Source organism: Psammomys obesus, unplaced genomic scaffold (assembly GCF_907164565.1).
Source record: "Psammomys obesus unplaced genomic scaffold, mPsaObe1.curated_primary_1811, whole genome shotgun sequence".
Classification (NCBI taxonomy): domain Eukaryota; kingdom Metazoa; phylum Chordata; class Mammalia; order Rodentia; family Muridae; genus Psammomys; species Psammomys obesus.
The window spans coordinates 29848664-29870356 of NW_026585504.1; the positions used below are offsets into that span (position 1 = coordinate 29848664).

The 21693-nt window shown below is 37.5% G+C and overlaps 1 protein-coding gene across 1 annotated transcript in view; it reads right to left on the minus strand.

Moving 5' to 3' along the window:
* Ccdc73 (coiled-coil domain containing 73) overlaps positions 1–20832 on the minus strand; it is an 84814-nt gene extending 63982 nt beyond the window's left edge. Inside the window, exons 1-5 of the mRNA XM_055604552.1 lie at positions 20695–20832; positions 15459–15530; positions 7979–8050; positions 6184–6219; positions 4608–4682 (exon numbers count right to left, since the gene is read on the minus strand). Of these exons, the coding sequence (XP_055460527.1) occupies positions 4608–4682; positions 6184–6219; positions 7979–8050; positions 15459–15530; positions 20695–20832 (393 nt within the window). The remainder of the gene's footprint in view (positions 1–4607; positions 4683–6183; positions 6220–7978; positions 8051–15458; positions 15531–20694) is intronic.
* Between the last annotated feature and the right edge of the window lie 861 nt (positions 20833–21693).

Genomic DNA, 21693 nt, shown 5'->3' on the forward strand with positions numbered 1-21693 from the left:
AGACCTCAACATAAAACCAGACACATTAAATCGGCTAGAAAAAAAAGTGGGGAATACCCTAGAACTCATTGGTACAGGAGAAAACTTCCTGAACAGAACACCAACAGCACAGGCTCTAAAAGCAACAATCAATAAATGGGACCTCATGAAACTGAAAAGCTTCTGTAAAGCAAAGGACACCATCATCAAAACAAAGCGAGTGCCTACAGATTGGGAAAGAATCATCACCAAACCTTTATCTGACAGAGGACTCATATCCAGTATATATAAAGAACTAAAGAAGCTGAAAAGCAGTAAACCAAGTAATGCACTTAAAAAATGAGGAACAGAGCTAAACAGAGAACTCTCTGTAGAGGAATATCAAATGGCAGAGAAGCACTTAAAGAAATGTTCAACCTCATTAGCCATTAGGGAAATGCAAATCCAAACAACCCTGAGATTTCACCTTACACCCATCAGAATGGCCAAGATGAAAAACTCCAGTGACAACACATGATGGAGAGGTTGTGGAGAAAGGAAAACCCTTCTCCACTGCTGGTGGGAATGTAAACTGGTACAACCACTCTGGAAATCAATCTGGTGCTTTCTCAGACAACTAGGAATAGCGCTTCCTCAAGATCTAGCCATACCACTCCTAGGTATATATCCAAAAGAGGCTCAAGTACACAAAAAGGACATTTGCTCAACCATGTTTGTAGCAGCTTTATTTGTAATAGCCAGAAGCTGGAAACAGCCCAGATGCCCCTCAACCGAAGAATGGATGCAGAAATTGTGGTACATCTACACAATGGAGTATTACTCAGCAATGAAAAATAAGGAAATCATGAAATTTGCAGGTAAATGGTAGGATCTGGAAAGGATCATCCTGAGTGAGTTGTCCGAGAAGCAAAAAGACACACACGGTATATACTCACTCATATAAACATACAACATAGAATAAACCCACTAAAATCTGTACATCTAAACAAACTAAGCAAAAGAGAGGACCCTGACTAAAATGTTCAATCCCCACCCAGAAAGGCAAAGAGGATGGACATCAGAAGAAAAAGAAAACAGGAAACAACCTAGAAACCTGCTACAGAGGGCCTCTGAAAGCCAGAAAAAGAAAACAGGAAACAACCTCGGAACCTGCCACAGAGGGCCTCTGAAAGCCTCTGCTGTGCAGACTGTCAAAGCAGATGCTGAGCCTGATGGCCAACTGACGGGCAGAGTGAATGGAATTTTATGTAAGAAGTGGGAAATAGTAAGAGCTGGAGAGGACAGGAACTCCACAAGGCGAGCAACAGAACAAGAAACTTCCCAGAGACTCATACTCCAACCAAGGCCTAACCATGGAGATAACCTAGAACCCTGACAATGCAGCCACTTCTGATGAGAACTGATAGACTAAGATCAGAAAGAAGGTGAGGAGGACCTCCCCTATCAGTGGACTTGGGGAGGGGCATGCATGCAGAAAGGGGGGGGGGAAGGTGGAACCCGGAGGGGAGGAGGGAGGGGCTTATGGGGGATACAAAATGAATAAAGTGTAATTAATAAAAGTTAAATAAAAAATTTAAAAAAAATAAAAATTGAAAAAAAAAAACCTTCCAAAGGCAATTACAAAAGGGAACATTTACACACGATTGGTGTGGAAATCAGTGGCCACCATGTGACTCCGCTATAGATATCTTAGGTATCTACCCTGAAAGGCCTAAGAAATATGTCAGCATATGATGGAGATGCTCGCACACCAACGTCCACTGCGGCAATTCCATAACAGCTGAGTTACGGAATGAGGCCAGTGTCTACCAACACAGGACTGAATAAACAGAGTATGATATATATTAAAAGTGGAATTTTCACTCATAAAGAAAAATTAATTATGTGGTTTGCAGGAAAACTGACCCAACTTGAGATGATCATATGACGTAAATTAAATCAGTCTCAGAAAGACAAACATCATAGGTTCCCTTTCATTTGTAGTTCATGGGTTTTGTATAGATACATAAAATCATGTGTAGATAGGACATCAAAGTAGAAGTGAAACTTGAATAAGAATAATGGGAGGGAAGGAGAACTAAAAAAAACAGATGGAGGCATGGGAAGATGGGCTAATACATCATATATGGAGATGAAAAATATGCAAGGAATACAAACCAATGAGCTGTTACTAACTGCAAAGAAAATTCAGTATGTCAACACAGGAAGTTTATTTTTAACTAGATCTCTAGTTCGAAAATAAAAATTATCCCATGAAAAACTGAAACACTATAACTTGTAGCACAAAGCATATGAAGACTCAATACACATTCCCTGAAAGTGTACACAACCAGGGGATTATCTCTTACAATTTGAGATTCAGAAAAAGAAAAAAAGTATCATAAATGAGTTCTGTTGGAAAAGTTACATGACATAATTTCACCAGAACCTGTGCTTCCTGTGAAGAGGGGCAAGCAAGTTAAAATTTACGAACCACATCAAAACCAAAGACCTCCAAGAGGAAACCCCAGCAGGCAGACATTGCAAACAGGAAGACTTGACCCCAATAATTAGAGATAAGAGACAAAAATCTCAAAGATATAAAATTATTTTATATGATTAAAGACATAAAAGATAAAGTAAAAAGCATAGGAAACGTATAAGACACTATAAAAAAGGCAGATTTGAAAGTGCACCAAATTGAACTTCTATAAAACAGAAATGCAGTTATAACATAAAAAACTTAATGGATAAGTTATATGACAAATAAAACATAGTTGAAAAATTAGTGAACTAGAAGATAAATGTAAAGAAACTACATAAAATACCTCAAGTCCACAGAAAGAGAGAGTGAGACTATAAGGACACACGAGGCAGACGAAAGTGTACCTTCTAAGAAAATGAAAAGGAGCAAAGATGGAGATTACTGGGGAAGGCAAAACATGAAATTATCTGAGCTTAAAATTTTTAAAAGATAAAAAAGTTAATTTCACATCTCAAAAATACTTTGATTACATAAAATTGGGATGGTAAATATTTTAGTAATAAGAATTATTTTAATTCCACTCAGAGAGCTGTTAGGGCTCTTTTTCAAGATTTTAAAATATGCATTTATAGTTTCATAGCAAAACTGAGAGAAAAGTACAAATACCCCATAGATTCCCTTATTCTCACACATGAGTAACCTTCCAACTATTAACATCTCTTTTTCTCCCTCCTCCTCTCCTCCCACACACAAATTATGTGTCTGTTACAATTACAGAACTTACAATGACACATTATCACTCAATGTCCACAGTTTCAACAGGGTTCACTCATGAACAGTCTATGGGTCTGGACAAATGGAGAATGATACCTAGCCAGCAGTACAGCACTACAGAGTATTTCCATTATGTAAAAAGTGTTCCATGCTCCCACACACACACTTTGTTTTTTTTAAAAAGAATATTTAATTTTATAAGAAACAGTCAAATTGTCTCCACAGCAATGAACATTCCTGTTACTATCCATCCCTGCCAGCACTTACAGAAAAAAGGGAACAAGGCAAAAGCCCAGCATAGCTGTTCTCTGAGAGGCTCTACCCAGCAGCGGATGGAAGCGGATGCTGAAACTCACAGCCAAACATTGGACTAAGCATAGGGAGTCTTGTGGAAAAGTGGAAGGAAGGACAGAAGGACGTGGAGGTGAGAGGAGCACCACAAGACCAACAGAGCCAACTAACCGGGGCCCAGAGGGGCTTGCACCAACCAAGGACCATGAATGGACTGGACCTAGGCCCCCTACACAGATATAGCAGATGGGCAGCTCAGGCGTCATGTGAGTGCCCTAGTAAGCGAGCGGGGGGGGGGGGGGGGGGGGGCCCAGGGAGGCGAGGGACCGGGTGCCCGGCCTTAGGGCAGCCCCCCCCCCCTCCCTGCAGGACTGCCTCACCAGGCTAGAGGGAAGAGGGTACTCTCTGTCCTGATGTGACTTAATGAGCTGGGGTGAGTAGGTGGGCAAGGAAAAGGGGAGGAAGTATGGAGGAAGAGGGAGGGAGGATAGGACTAGGAAAAGAGTGAAGAGGAGGCTACCATCGGGATGTAAAGTGAATAAATAATGTTTAAAACATAAAAAGAAAAGTGTTGGAGTTTGGTTTGATGCTAACTTCTGGCCCTCTCTGTAAATCTACCTAAGTCATTACACCTGATTGGCTAATTAAACAGCCTATACCTGGGCAGGGCAGAATCAGGCAGGCGTGTCTAAGGTTCCTGGGCTTTGGAGATCCACACTCCCGGCCATGATTATAATGAGCGAACCTCTAAAACTGTACGCAAGCCCCCAATTAAATTATTTCTTTTATAAGCACTATCTTGGTCATGGTATATCTTCACAGCAACAGAACTGCAATGAAGACACCTATATTACAGTAACAAGTAATGAAGGCTATTTAAATATACATATACTATATGCATATGTGTGTTCTACTTAATATATGTACATGCTGTTTAAAATACAATATATATCAAACAAAATTCAAATTTCAAAGTATAATACCCAGGCAAAAGTATTATGTAATATAAATATTATTATGTTTGCTAGACAGGTTGAATGGGGTTTTGTTGACACAATGCTAAAATATGAAATTGATTTTAAACAGCAAGTTACTTTACCTGCAATGTTTTTAATGTTTCCTTCAATCCTTCTATTTCTTTTTCTTTGATTTCTGTAGCAAGTTTGTATTTTCCCTTTCAGGTAAGAAAAATCACACTTTAATACTTTATTTTTAGTATAAATATAAAAGAAGAAAATAGAAAAAGTCACCTCACAGACTTTAAACATATGTCTACATGAAAAATTATATTTCTAATGAAGATTTATTTATATCAAAATAATGCAATAACCTTTACATAATTATAATTACAAAATAATTTAACTATGATGCTTTGATTTATAAGAACACTTCTAGGAAAACTTACAGATATTATATAATTATTAAATTCTTAGATAGAATATGAAATTATCGCTCAGAATTTACGAGAAGTCTAAAAGCTCCTCTATAAACAGCAAAACCTCAACCTGTTTCTATAAAATGTCAGTGTTTACACATAAGCTACACACATTCTCTTACATACTTCAAATTATCTCCAGCTCACTTTTAATACTTAATAGAAAATAAACTCTATATAAACAGTTGTTGTAAAATACTGGTTATGGACTGATATCAAGAATAAAATGTATGTATCCAGCATAGAGACAGTTTTCCTAAACCTGTATCTTTAATTAATGGCAAATTGATCCACACATGCAAAACTGAATGCAGAAGGTCAAATGTTTTCTAATTAATAATGCATAGGTAAATTTGTATCATGAATATAAAGGGAGAATTTCCTTTAAAATTTCTAGCTTAAGAGTATATCTATAGGGCTGGAGAGATGGCTCAAGGTTAAGAACACTGGTTACTCTTCCAGAGGTCTTGAATTCAATTCCTAGCAATCACATGATGGCTCACAACCATCTATAATGAGATCTGGTGCCCTCTTCTGGCCTGCAGGAAGAACACTGTGTACTTAATAAATAAATAAATAAAATTTTAAAGAGTAGATCCATAAATTAAGATTGTAAATTCTATGTCCATTGTCATAATAGACATGTTAACTATGTTAGCATGAGAAAATATTTAGTGCCAGTTAGTGTATGATTTGTTGGAAGTCGTGTCTCCTCTTCTAACTGGCTGGCAACTAGATGCAAGTCATCTCAAGAGTTTTACATTTAAAGCACGTGCTCACACTGAAAAGGCTCTAGAGCCGTGGTTCTCCACCTTCCTAATGCTGCAATCCTTTAATGCAGTTACTCATGTTATGGTGACCTCAACCATAAAATTATTTCATTGCTAGTTCATTTTGCTACTATTTTGAATCGTAATGTAAATAATAACATGCAGGCTATGTGATATGCGACCCCCAGGTTGAAAACCGCTGCACTAGAACATGGGGCAGCTCACAGAAGGGAGCACTGCAGAAGAAAAGAATTTCAATTTGGGTGAAGAAGCCTGAAGTCTAGCCCCTGTTTTACCATCTAAAGTCACAAAGGTCAGTAACAAGATTACCTGAGGTTCTTTCTGCTTGTAAGATTTCAATTAACCAACATTCTCCATTATTCTCCATTATAACACTTACTTCTATTATAGTGAACAATGATGATAAATTCATTTAAGTATATTTTGTTATTTTAAAAATTAATAGCTACCTTTTCTTCTTCCAAGGCATACATCTTCATTTGTAGCTGATAAGTTTTAAAAATCAAAATACAGGTAAGTAAACTGTTAACAGTGATTTTTGTTGATCAGTAAGAATATGAAAGCATCTTATACTTCTATGTTGAATTTATACAATTTGAACATGTTCTCGCATTCAGAAAATAGAAGTATATGAAACAGAAGGAAAGGCAATCACAAAAGCACATAAATAACTAAATCACTTAAACACCAATTATTCCAATTATTGAAGTTTGATTTAACCATCTAAAAATCTTAAATATCTGAAATATTTTACTATCCACTTTTAAGCAATAGCATCTATCATTTTCTAAAGTTATAATTTTATGAAATTACAGCATTTGTATTTGCATGAGCAGTACTTATATCCTGAGTTTACTTAAATATTACAATAATGAAATAAAAATGACCTTCATTTAAAAAATACTGTTTTAAAACAGCAAGATGAAAGTGAATATGTCAATAGAAAAAAATAAAATATTCTAATCAGCATTAAGGACTTTAGCAAAATTGTCAGTGTTTTGTTTGTTTTTTTTTTTTTAGAAACGTCCCTATCTCTTTTTCACACTCTTCATTTACATTCAACAGTTCTTCACTTAAAAATAAACATGGCTTTGAATGCAGCACAGTGATAAAGAACTTTTCAGCCATGTGCAATCAAGTTCTAGTGCTGTAAAATAAACAAGCTTGAGATTCTGAAGATGTCTCCTGGACCTGTTCTTATGTGCTCCGTCTCTTGTGATGGCAGAGACAGAGGCTTCTGCAATCTAGCAAACACTGTACACTTGGGCTTCTGCTTCCTTACCCTTCAATTAAAACTTGTAACTTTGGTTAGACTTACTTCAAATGAAAAGAAGAAAGCATGTCATCCCAAGATGTAAATTATCACTAACCTCAACCCACTAGTAATGTTAAGCACACAGATGTGTTTTTTCCCCACACACAGTTGTATGAAAATTAAGATTAAAAAAAGTGGAAAGAAAAAATGAGGACAGTGGGATATATAAAAAAACTTCCAGAGGATATTGTATCTGAGTGCATTTTCCTAAGTTAACGTTTTCTAAGGTATAGAGATAAAGCTGAGAAAGTTAAAGATGATGGAATTCAAATTAATGAGGTTATAACTCTCATTTCTTTAAAATATTTTAGTTTTTATCTTCTTTATTTTTCAGTTATTCTGGTAGTTGCTATTCGTGGAGGCTTCAGCAGACAGCAAATAGGGATCACCTCTCCTCTCCCTCCTTCATATCTTCTTTCTTTTGGGTTTTTTGAGACAGGGTCTCTCTCTATATCCCTAGCTGGCCTAGAACTCGAAATATAGACCAGGCTGGCCCTAAACTCAACGAGATTCATCTGCTTCTACCTCCAGGATTAAAGGCATGTGACACCGTGCCTGGCTTCACATCTTCCTCTTAATATTTTAATTACTGGCAAGTTGACTCATGAACCATGCATAGTTCAACAAACTGAGTTTGGTAAAGGGGCAGCATGGGAATCATGTAAAAGGTAGGCCAATGGCATACTTTTACAAAAGAAAGAGGGTGAATGAGCACATATCAGAATTACTTAGGACAGATCCATTACCAAGAAAACATTTTTTCCAAATTTATCTATACTACCATGAGTTATAATAAAAATAATTTTATTTCCTGCTTTCCATAATATTATCATTTTTGTTTTCTGTGTGTTCACAGACTAGTTTGTCATAATACAGCAGAAAGAAAAATACACAGTTTTCTATTGCAGTTAGTCTATCATGAAAATCACCTGATTTTTAAACATTCCCATTGCTTCTTTGTGTTGCTTTATTAATGACTCCTTTTGATTCTGAAGAGTCTCCTATTTTTAAAATATAAGGAAAAAAAAGAAAATTATGAGAAGGTAAAACAAAGTCTAGTAAGCTTTTTATTTTAAATCTCAATTTGGTTTACAATTAAAATAAGTAAAGAACAAAAGGCTGGGGAGATGTCTCAGTGGTTTAGAGCACTTGCTGCTCTTACAGAGGACCTGGCTCAGCATCCACATGGCAGCTCAAACCATTAGTAACCCCAGTTCCAGAGAATCAGAAGCCCCTCTTCTGACTTCTGTGGGCACCAGGCTTGCACATGATCAACATATGTACATGAACAATTATATAAAGACACTCATACGATAGACAGATAGATAGATAAATGAAAATATTATAAAACATTTATTTCTACTTATTCTCTTAAAATATGATTTTAAACAATTTAATTATCTTTTGGTCATAGAATTATATATAAATTTTGTTTTCACTTGCTTCTTTATAATAAAAGTACATTGCTTTTTAAATTTTTAGACACTAGATATAGCTGGCTCCAAAGCTTTCTACAATGCCAAGCTAGCCATGATAAGGCACACCTGTTACCATAGCACAGGAGGTAAAGATTAGGAATTCAAGGCCCACCATGGTTACACAGAAGGTTCAAGGTTAACCTGAAGTACATGAGACACTGTCTCAAGGAAAGAAAGAGAGAGGAAGGAAGGAAGGAAGGAAGGAAGGAAGGAAGGAAGGAAGGGAGGGAGGGAGGGGGGAGAGAGAGAGAAAGAAGAAAGAAAGAAAGAGAGAGAGAGAAAGAAAGAAAGAAGGAAGGAAAGAAAGAAAGAGGAAAGAGGGAAGGACAAATGAAGGAAGGGGAAGAGAGGGAGAGAAAAAAAATCTAATTAAATTTATTTAAAATTAACAACCCTAGTTCACAAGAAGAATTGTAGTCTTGCGGCTAGAATTTTCAAAAGCAATTTTATTACCTAGCAAACATGGTCAATGACATTTACTTCTTTAGGTTCACCAAACTATATTTTGTAAAACCAAAGCACAGCAAAGAATTTCACTTTTTTTCCTCTTCTCTCTTCCTCTCTCTCTCTCTCTCTCTCTCTCTCTCTCTCTCTGTGTGTGTGTGTGTGTGGTTTGTTAATGAGTAGGAGCCTACCATGTGCCACAAAGGCAAGTGTTCCCTGCTTTGTTTCTAGGAACTGTCCAGTCTCCACCTCCCAACTTCACTGTAGCAGCACTGGAATCACAGGCATAGGCCATCTCATCTGGTTTTTAGACAGGTTCTGAGACTCCCAACTCAGGCTCTCATTCATGCACAGCAAGTACTTTACCCACTGGGCCATTTCCCCTGTCCTAGGCTTCTGTTTTTTTAATTGCACATGCATGATCCCATTTCTCACCTATGCTTTTTTTTTTGGGGGGGGAGGTTAAAAGCTGTATGTCTGATTATTTGCACTCAGTATTTAATTTTCAGTATTTACTATTTTAAACAAAGTTAAGGGGCTAGGACACCTGCTATTAGATACTGTCTTCTAGATGTGATGGAAAAGCTGTACCTATTAAATTTCAACAGTGTGGTTGCCTAAACAAGCCCTGCATAATGACCACACCAGTTGACACACCAATGTGGATAGAGGAAATTTTGTAATGGCTGCTGAGGGTGGAAGAACTAGGATTCTTCAGGGATAAATTCCCTGATAGGTTATTCAATCCCAAGGGGTCGCACTAAACACATTTATGAGCAAATATATGAGCAACACTGATTGCACTCAGTAACAGTAATGAAAAAGTCATGAATTTAAGAAGGAATGAAGGGACATGGGAAAAACTGGATTAGAAGAGGGGGGAGGAATAGAAGTTATGATATATAGTACTTAGGTATGAATTTCCCCTTGTTTCCTTGCTTCTGTCCTCACCTCACTTTCCAGTCTTCATTATTAATTTTTTTGTGGGTTCCAACATTTTGGATATTATGGGGAGCTATTTAACACAAATCTAATTTGTACTCTTTCCCTCGCATCTCACCACACCCCACCTGTATGAAATGGTAAGCCAGGACTTGCTTCTCATTGTCATATCAGCAGCTGGCATATGCTCTCCAACCAGTGGGCCAAGTCTTGTGAGAACCTCATGCAGTTACCACAACTGTTCTGAATTCAAAATGGCAACAGCCATGTCATGCCTGGAGCACAGCTTTTCACAACACACAATCACACACACAATCATTCCACTTCTATGCATTAGTCATTTTATATTCATAAATATACATACACTGGTATTTATTATATGTATCTAAGGACTTAAATGTACTATAGTTTTAAATAAAAATGGATCAGCTGAGAGTGATGGTGCACACTTGTAATCCTAGCACTGAGAGGCAGAAACAAGATCTCTGTGGTGTACACAGCAAATTCCAGGTCAGTCAGGGCTACACAGTGAGACCCGGCCTCAAAAAAAAAAAAAAAAAAAAAAAAAAAAGGAAAGGAAGGGAAAGGAAAATCAAATATACTAATGTAAAAGAGGCTGCACAGAGATCAAGAAATATTCTGATGATCAGAAACTTCTATATACAATATAGCTCTTTGAAAACTATAATAGTTTTCAGTATAGTTAAATAGTTAAATAGTTGCTCATATAGCAACTATTTAAAAGACTGCTAGACCTTATAATTCAACGGTGGAGAAATCCTGACAATCTAGTCCCTGGGCAATGACTATGACAGAAGCTGACTGGTTAGACACTCTCCCTAGGTTAAATCTAGGCCTAACTTTTTTAACAGGTAAGTTTTCAAATTGAAATAGAAAAAATGCCAGGGATGCTACAGCAGTCTCCACTGATCTCTATATTATGATTCCTTAACAGGTAAGCTAACCAAGATGACAGAACATATCTTATGCTGCAAAGCTTGCCCTTATCATCAGGTGTGCTTCTGCAGATACCCATGATTCAGAATACTGGAGAAACAAGGGTTTAAAACTTCAGCAGGAATCTAGGTTGCAAAGTCAACCATTCCAAGGTTCTAACGCTTCCTGAGAACAGATATACACTAAAAAGGAGGGCAGAAAGGCCAGAGCAAATGCCCTAGCTAATCTTCATGATGGATGGTCCTGAGCTCTGTGGTACTCCAAAAGCCAAATGCTTTGAGAGATTTATAAAGGCTATTTTGGAATGCCCACAACTGGCTACATACTATGAAAGAAAAGTGATTGTAAATTACACAAGGAAATCTCTTTCAGGACACATTCGGGACAAACACTTGGTGGCACCAGAGGATCTTAATGGAATTTCTCAAAAATTTTACATGAAATTACCCATCAGAACAAGGATTGACTGGAAACCAAACCAGATTATAGCACTAATAGAAGTTTTACTAAGATTGCGGAGGCTGTCCCTGGCCAGCAGAACCTCCTGATTAAACTGTCATTCTTGTAAATCCAAGCCTCAGCTCCTGTAAATGGGCTTCCTAAAATTAACCCTCTAATGGGTTCTGTGTTCTCATCACTGCCTATTTCTTTCCCGAATTGACTGAAGCTTCTTGCTATGGAGCTACAGTTCTGCCAGTAAAAAGAAATTCCTGAATGTTTCCAAATAGGCCTTCTAGTGACAGAACACTCACTTCATCAGCATTTCTATTAGAATGCCTTGTCATTAATTTGGAACTTGCTCCATCATCTGCAGGCTTAAGGAAAAACAATGTCAATAGCACATCAGTGTTATTCGTGCTCTCCCACTGTCTCCAACTTCTAAGACCGTGATGTCCACACGCTTGACAGTCACTAGCTTTCACCATGCAATCCTGTTAGAGGCTGCCTTATAAAATTGGCTATTCCTCCCTGATTTGAGCCATTTCTTTGCTTCAGAAAAACCTAATAAAGTATTCCAAGAGATTTATACAATGTGTTTCAAAAATCATATCAACACTGAATATTAGCACATTTCTTCTACATCAGTTAAAATTCAAAAGCTATCTTCCTGAAATTACTCCAAAGAAAATGAAATCCCCTTTCTTCCACTGCTTCCTGTGTCTATCCTGGAAGCCATGTTTGAAAAAATTCTATCAGTTACTTTGCCTTTTAAATTTTTTTAATTTTATTATTTTTTATAATTTATTCACTTTGTATCTCGAATGTGGCCCCCTCCCTCATCTCCTCCCAGTCCCACCCTCTCTCCTTCATTCCCCCCACCACCTTCCCCATGTCCACTAAAAAGAAGGAGTCCTCCTTCCCTAGTATCTAACCCTAGCTTATGAAGTCTCATTAGGACTACCTGGATCTTCTTCCTCTGTGGCCTAGTTAGGCTATCCTGCCAGGGAGAAATGATCAAAGAGCAGGCAACCGAGTTCATGTCAGAGACTGCCCCTGCTTCCCTTATTATGAAACCTACTTGAAGACTGAGCTGCCCATGGGCTACATCTGAGCAGGGGTTTAGGTACTCTCCATGCATGGTCCTTGGTTGATGCATCAGCCTCTACTGGGGCCCATGGACTCAGATTTTTTGGCTTTGTTGGTCTCCTTGTGGAGCTCCTGTCCCCTTCAAGTCCTTCTATCCCTCTCCTCTTCCATAAGACTCCCTGCACTCTGCCCAAAGTTTATCTGTGAGTCTCTACATCTTCTATCCCCTGCTGGGTGGAGTCTTTCAGAGAACACCTGTGGTAGGCTCCTGTCCTGTTTCCTCTCGTCCACTGCTTCCTGTGCCTATTCTGTTTGCCCTTCTGAATGAGATTTAAGCATCCACCCTAGAGTCCTCCTTGTTGTTTAGCTTCTTTAGATCTGTAGATTTTAGTTTGTTTATCCTACATTATGTGGATAATATCCGCTTATAAGTAAGTATATACCATGCATGTCTTTCTGGTTCTGGGTTACCTCACTCAGAAGGATATTTTCTAGTTCTATCCACTTTACTTTAGCTTTTAACACAATAGATAAACTTCAGGGCATAGATCTTTGGATCTCCTAACTGAACAAACTCTCTAATACCTAGACTGCCATCCTACCAAGAAATTTAAAAGTAGAAAATGCTAAGAAACTTTAAAAACAGACTGTCCTCAGAAAATAAAACAACTCCCAATCAAAATAAATGGATCAGGAAGGCAAATATATAATACAGACAGCCTTTACTACTGGGCCTACAGAGACAGATCGAGATCAGGAATAAAGAAACTAGAAGCTTCCTGGCATAGTGGTACATGCCTTTAATCCCAGCATTCAGGAAACAAAGGTAGAATTTCTGTGAGTCCAGGACAGCCTGGACACAAAGTAAGACCAGAAAGAAAGGAAGGAAGGAAAGCAGGAAGGAAGAAAAGGAAAGGAAGGAAGGACGAAAGGAAGGAAGGATGAAAGGAAAGAAGGAAGGAAGAAAGGAGAGAGGGAAGGATGAATGAAGACCTAAAGGCCAGTGTTGACCAACTACCTGTTTTGTATGACCTGTAAGCTAAGCTAAGAACTGTTTCGTATTCTTAAATAGTTTAACAGAAAAGAGAGAGAATGTCATACTTATTCATCTAAGTACCACCCATGGCTGTGTAGATTGCTGTGATGGTCCACAAAGTCCAAAATATTTACCATAAGGCTCTATACACAAAAAGGATGTGGACTCCTAAACTAGATCATCATTCACCAAATGTAGTGCTTTATGAGGTTTTCAGTTCTTTATGCATGCCTAAGTATTTTATTTCCTACTTGCTAACAATCCAGAACCTTGAATGAGTAAATGAATATTATTTCTTAAATAAAGTCTCCAATGTCATTAACCTTAATAATGCATTCTGAATTCTTAGCCACCTGTGGAACGAGTCAACAATAGACAGAAACTGTGATTTGGAGATAGTGTCTGTTCTCTTGGATTAAACTGGGTGATCTTAGCTACTGATGATGTAGTAGTAATCTATAATCCAATACTCATATTTTCCCTGGCATTTTTCCATATTGGCATGTCCACATATAGGACTCCTCAAGTTTTAAATACTCTTTTATAGATACTGTCCTATCTAATGCACCAACAATCAAAAAGACAGGAAAAACATATATAAATATCCACCACCAGAATCAACCATACTACCATGACTTCATAAAAACAATAAACTCTATAAGATGTATTCATAGAAATCTAACTCTATTATGATGTAATTCAGACACAGTAAATCACATAGTCACAATATTTAGAAGTCAACAGTGATCTCACTACTAATCTGGTGAAATTTCTACAAGTAATTAATAAGGATAAAATAAAGTGGCCACAGATGTTTAGATGACTAGGCATGATCCTAAGCTAATTAATAGTTAAATCTCATACTCTAAGGCAGGGATTCTCCACCTGTGAGTTTCCAGGACATTAGGAACTGTGTTCAAGAGTTACAACACCAGAAAAATTGAGAAAAAAATCCTCTAAAGATACATTTAACTATGTGGAAAAATATTCATAACATAAGATTGAGAGAAACACAAAAAGCTTTATAGCTAGTGCTTTCTGTATTTTCATTTCTTTCATTTATATGTAACTAAACACTGAAAATAAAGTTGATTCTTCTGATAATAAAAAAAAAAAACCAATATGACTTGTCCTTGGTGTTCTATCAGAAAGTTAAAAAATTCTGAAGCCATAAATATCATCAACAATTTTGGTAGGAACTGTCCTGAGCCCATGTCTCAAATTATGCACTATCTTCAAGTACATGTAAGAAATTTAAAAATTAATTAATTTTGTTGTAAGAATTAGAATATAAAGGGGCAGGGAGGAGATGAGGGAGGGAGGGTGGGGTTGGGAGGGAATGAGGGAGTAGGATATAGCTGGGATACAGAGTTAACAAAATGTAACTAATAATAAAAAAAATTAATATTACAAAGTGAGCACAATACTTTAACAAAGTTAAATGCATTTACTGGTAATACACAAAACTAATATTCTAGTGCTAGTTACTGATTTTAACGACAGTATCAAATATCAGCATAACTTTTTGAGACACTGTGATATAAGTCTATCCTTAAATGGGTAGGAAAACAATATAATTAAAACTGAAATGTTAACAAATTGGAAAGAATTTAGAGTCAGCAATAAACCATATCTCTTTTACTTTTAAAGAGAAAAGAAGGGGGGGCCAAAAAAAAAAGAGAAAAGAATTAGAATATAAGATTTACTTTACTTTATGTATATAAATGGCATGGTTTTGGGGGTTTTCAGGGTTTTTTGTTTGTTTGTTTGTTTTGGTTTGGTTGGTTGGTTGGTTTTGCCTGCATGGCCATGTCTGGAGCCTGCAGAGGCAAAAGAGGGTAAGAGATCCCCTGAAACTAGAGCTATGGATGACTGTGGTGCTGTGGATGACTATGGATGACCTGGGTGCTGGGAAAGATCCTCTGCAGGAGCAGCAGCTGGTCTTGACCACTGAGCGGTCTCTCCAGCCCCTGGAATGTGTTTCAAATAGACACTAAGATGATCATCTGGGAGGGGAATACTTACCTTTTGCCATTTCAGTTCCTGTATCTCCGTAATAATTTTAGCAATCTGCTCCTCATATTTAGTCTCTGTTTCCTATATTGAAAAAGGAAAAAGAATGCTGTGAAAATTAAAACTTCAGGCATTTAGTTCCAGCTGTCTCTAGAGAGACAGAAGTGACACACCTGCACACTCACGGGAGGAAACCTGGCATTTTGAAAGTTAAATATATAAATCCAGCAGAGGACTGGGGCCCCATATCAAGCCAGTAATCTAGAATCTGGATAGAAGTTAGGAATGCTGACACACACCTTGAATACCAACACTTGGGAGGCAGAGGTAGGCGTACTTCTTAGAGCCCAACGATCTTAGTTCAAGCCCTAGAATCCATGTTAAAGTCCAGGAAATGACCTTACTCCACAAAGTTTTCCTCTGACTGTCACATACATACTGTAGCATGAACACACACACTACTACTACCACCACCACCACCACCACCACCACCACCACCACCACCACCACCACCACCACCAATGAGGATTTACGTGACTCGCACTAGTGAGAAGTGAATGCTAAGACAACCGGAGTTTCTCTAAAATGGAAAGCAGGAAGGAAATGCATGCAACAAATAGTAACAAATGCTACCTGAGAAGGCAACATTAGAACCTCTTGCAGTAATACACATCTGTAATTAAAACCCACTGCCCAGAGGTGGTAATGCATGTCTGTTAACTCACCTGCTCAAGAAGTAGACAGAAGTATTTCAAGTTCAAGGCCAGGCTGAGTAACAATGGAAGACTTACTTAAAAATAAATACACATATCTGCATTATAGTCAATATGCATGCATGTCTGCCCCAAACAGCTATGTTAAAATACAGAAGAGGGCTGCAGAGGTGGCTCAGCAGTTAAGAGCACATGTTGCTCAGCAGAAGACCTGGGTTCAGCTCCTAGCACCTCCATGATGGCTCACAATTAACTAATTCCAGGAGATCAAACACATGTATAGATCATGGCACTTGTTTGAATTCAACAATACATCACACACATACACACGTTTTAAAAACTCTCCTGCCTGTCTACAAGTATATTCTGATTTTGGTAGAACATTTTCAAATAAAAGTTAGAAATAGTTGTGGTATAAAAAAGTAAAAATTAAGAACTGATATGAGGGCTGAAAGATGACACAGTGTTAAGAGGATCTGAGTTCCACTTGCCAGCACCCACGTCAGGGGGCTCACAACTGCCTGTAACTCCAGCACCAGGGGAATCCGATCTCTCGCTTCCACTGGCACCTGCACTCACATGCACATATTCACAGAGACACACACACACAAACACGCACATAATTAAAAGCAAAAGTAAATATTCTTAAAATAACCAATAGGAGTGTTTTAATTTCCATATCAGAAACCTGCCTAATAATTTGCTAATATAAAAAATAGCTGCTTTAATACTCTCAGAAAATAAACTTTTAGATCTTTTCATCAATTATTAGAGATATTATTGTGACCAACTTTTGGCTAATTAGAGTAAGAAAATAGAAGAGAGTGTAGTATTTTATGAAACAACATAGAGAGACTGAATTGAGCAATTTTAGAAGAGACAGATTATAAATCTGAAAGGAGAGTAAAAGTGCCCAGTTACAGTTTGGGCTTCCTGAGCACGTGCCTGCTGTATGTGCTATGTCCCTAAATCTGTTCAGGGTCAAGAATTGAAAGGGTCTGACCAACACATAGCCCATCTTGTAAAACTACAGCCTGAAGCAAGCACTTTAAAAAAAAAAACAACACTTTCTAAAGGTTATAAAGAGTAAATAAACCATCAAATTACTCCTCCTTTATTGTTTTTTGTAAAAACACTTAAATCCTTGTAGTCCTAAGGCATCTAATAAAAAATAAACACTTTTAGGATTCTATATTCTTGGATACTTTATTGAACTTGGAAGATAGGATTTTTCTTGCTAAATTTATTTTCTTTCACTGACAATCTCATAAGAATTTTTATTAAAACTTCTAAAAGTTGTTTGATGGACAGAAAGAAAACATAAAAGCTAAATGATAAAGATTTAAAATTAGTGTAGTAGAAAACTTGAATCTAAAATGCCAAGAAAGTGTAAGTATATAACAATGCTACTTTTGGCAGCTAATATGTATAGTTGGTGGCTAATATGCATTTATCAGTTTTCTATGTAAAATAAAAGTATATACTCTACAGATTGTAATGGTCCAATCAACAGTAATTGCACTGATTTTACGGTACTGAAAGGTGGTGTAAGATTATTTTCTACAGACTATACTACTGTGTGTGGCCAGTTTTCTTAGCAAACCATTGTTACTTCATATCACCCAAAATTCCACTGAATTTTATTTACTGTTTACTTAGAACCCAAGAACTTATTATTATTTGAATACTTAACAGATTTTTTGTAAAGTAATTTTATTTATAATTTTATCATACTATGTGATAACACAGTTATTAACTGGCATGGCATGTTGCACCTACAAAACTTGAATCCTCTTAAAGTACAGACCTAGAAATGGTTTATAAAAGGACATCAAGTAAATGCATATTTTAATGTTCCAAAAGCTTCATAGTAAAGGTCTTTCATTCTCATTAACAACTGATTTGGATCAGAACTATATCTATCTTAAAAACCTTCAAGGGGCTGGAGAGATGGCTCAAAGGTTAAGAGCACTGGCTGTTCTTCCAAAGGTCCTGAATTCAATTCCCAGCAACCACATGGTGGCTCACAACCCTCTATAATGAGATCTGGTACACTGACACACATGCAGGCAGAATGTTATTTAATTAATAAATAAATAAATCTAAAAAAAAAAAAAGACGTGTTAAAAACCTTCAAACCACAAACTGAAATACAAATTTCTATGTTGGTTTCAATACAGTATAGGCTCTCAGGCTCAACATAATTCCTACCCTACTCAAGTCATATGCCAACCACCCAAATACTGAATTTGTGACCCTTGCGCTATTATAAATCATCTCTATTTCTTATCAGTAATCCCATGGATCTGTCTGACAAGGTTATTTATCAAAATCAGATCTATTTATCAAATTTATCAAACTCATCTGGGATGAATTGAAAGAAAGTTTGCCTAGCATAAATGAAGGCCCCTTGAGTTCAGTCCCCTGCAGGTAGTGGTGCACATCTAAAATCGAGCACTTCAGAGACGGAAGCAGGACAATCAGCAATTTAAGGCCATCCTTGACTTCACCAGTTCAAGGCAAGCCTGGAGCACAGGCGACTCTGCCTCAATAAAGAAGAAATGGAGTCAAGCCGGGCGGTGGTGGCACACACCTTTGATCCCAGCACTTAGGAGGCAGAAGCAGGTGGATCCCTGTGAGTTGGAGGACAGCCCTGGTCCAGGGCAGCCAAGGCTACACAGAGAAATCCTGTCTCAAGAAAACCAAAAACAAACAAACAAACAAATGGAGTTAAAATTCTACAGTGCACATAGCATGGATTCAATATGAACTGTTTTGTTGATTCAGATAATTTGTATATCTTTATTAATTTATTAAGCATGCCATTGTTTTCTAATTGTATCATTACCAATTTATCCCAGCATGATGATGCACACCTTTAATCTCAGCACTGGGGGAGACGCAAGCAGGTGGATCTCAAGGCCAGGTCTACACAAGTGCCAGGCCAGACAGGACTATATGGTAAAACTATTCTCCTAAAACTGAAAAATAAATTATTTGTGGGTGTTAGCCTTGAATCTTTAAATATGTGTGATTCTCCCCTCCCCCACCCCAAGACTCAGGGATCTATGTGTAAGAGAGGCTGGAGAAATTGTAAGAGCCCCAGGTGATGGATGACCTCAAGCAAGCAGTGTTTTCCAGACACAATGAAGCTGATATACACACGAACTCACAGAGACTATGCACGACAGCAAGCATAGTACCCGCACAAGCTCAAACCAAACAAAATCCCAACATCTAGAAAGAGACTCAGACAAAGAGTCCCACCCACCCCCTCACGTGCGTGCTTTTGTGTGTATGCATGCACTTGTGTGTGTACTTTTTGGTTTGGTTTTGGTTTTTGTTTTATTTTTAAGAGAGAAAAATATGAAGTTCGGTCAGTAGAGAATAGAAGGATCTGGGGGAGGAGAAAAATATGAAAATATAATGTATAACACATTTAAAAATAAAGGCCTGCAGTACCACCTGCGGCAAAATAAATAAAAACATGTGTTTCATTTGAAATACCCAGAGATCAGAAAATTACTAAGGGACTATGGTGTTCTTTCAAGGAAAGGAAGAAAGAACACAGAGAGATAAGGGGAAAGTGGAAAAATGGAGAAGAAAGAATTATATAGGTTGGAGGATGGGAGGGCAGAGTAGAGCAGGGAATACAGGACTAAAACTAAAGATCCTCTGAAAAAGTACCACTCACAATGGGCTGAGCCTTCCTACCTCAATCACTAATTTTAAAAATGCCCTACAGGCTTCCCTATAGCTGAATCTTATGGAGACATTTTCTCAATTGAGGTTCCACCCACTTAGATGACTCTAGCTTGTGTTAAGCAGAAATAAAAACTAGTCAGAAGAAATATTTATAACCAAAACAACTTGAGAAAAGAGTTTATTTAATCTTACAGCTTATAGTCCATGGAATTCAAGACAGGACATGAATGTCAGGAACCTGGAAGCAGGAACTGAAGCAGAGGCCATGAAGGAGTGTTGCTTACTGGCTTGCTCTTTCTAGCTTGCTCAGATTCTTATACCATGTCCACAGTGAGCTGGACCTCTCACATCAATCAAAAAAAAAATGCACTCAGACTTGCCTACAGGCCAATCTCAATTAGGATGCTTTATTCCCAAATGGTCCTCACTTCTGTCAAGTGGACATAAAAACTGGCCAACACACTTGCTAAAGCCAATGCCTTTTATAATTTTTAAAGCTCTTTTTCTCTCACTCATTTGCTTACTCTTACTCTCTCCCTTTTTAATTCTCAGAGTTAGGCTGTGAAGATGGCTCAGTGGGCAGAGGTACTAGCCATGCATACCTAATAAGCCAAGTTTGATTCCCAGAACCCATGTAAAAAAAGAAGAGAACCAACTCCACAGAGCTTTATCAATAAATAAATAAGCTTCATAAAAAAGTGGCTGTTTGAGCTTCTTTTAGAAAGAAAGAAAGAAAGAAAGAAAGAAAGAAAGAAAGAAAGAAAGAAAGAAAGAAAGAAAGAAAGAAAGAAAGAAAGAAGTTTCTACTTAAAACCTTAGGATGGGCTCACCCTTCTCATACGCAGCTCTTCTAGTGCTTCAAGTAAACTTGTTCTGAACTGCAAGAGCTGAATCGAAAGCCTTGTCTCTGAAGAACTCGGAAGAGTGAAGGTAGATGATGATGATCTGGTGTCGAAACTGTCCTCCATGTTAATATTTATTTCATTTCCTGTGATTCAAAACAGTTTTAACTCAAAGAAAACCACTTGTCTATGTTTTGCATTGTTCCATAATTCTCCAAATGCAGTACTAAATAACAATGTTGCTATTCCTCATACTCCAACAGTCACAGAAAAACACTTGGCAGCAATGGTTCTATTCCATTTCTCACAGCTTGCCTGTTTTTCTAGTACCTGAGTGTCCTTTAAGACTACATTTTCTGCCCCTATACATCACTTTTGTGATGGCTGGGTTCCTAATATTGCAGACAAGGCATAACCCTTCACCAGTGTGTATTTATGCCAGATAAATACACACACTCTCTCTCTCTAAACTTTGCTTTCACATGAAGCTACTTTTCAAAAATAGTGTTCACACTAGTTAATAGCAATACAGATTTTAAACTCAATAAAGTTAAAGAGGCCTTTGGTAACTGCCTTTTATTTGAAATCCAGGTACAAAAATATCTCAACCTATGAAGTGTATGAGTCAGGTTATAAGAAACTTTCCTTTTCAACTTTTCAATTTGAAACTACTATAGGTTCAAAAGCAGTTGCAAAGGTTAAGTACAGGGCGGTCCTATGCACCATCCACTCAGTCATCTTCAGTACTGCCATCTGTATAACAACAGAACAACATTTAAAATGTGTATCTGGTACAATCCATGCAGTTTATTAGAAATTTTACAAGTGATACACGAATCTATTTGTGATATACATACTTCCATGCACATTTACTGGTACTATAATCACAATCAAAATGTAGAATCCTATCATTACAGGCCCCTTAAACAATCCCTTTGTTGCCACATTCCCTTCTCCAATCGTCCCCCTCCCCCGCCCCTACCCCCA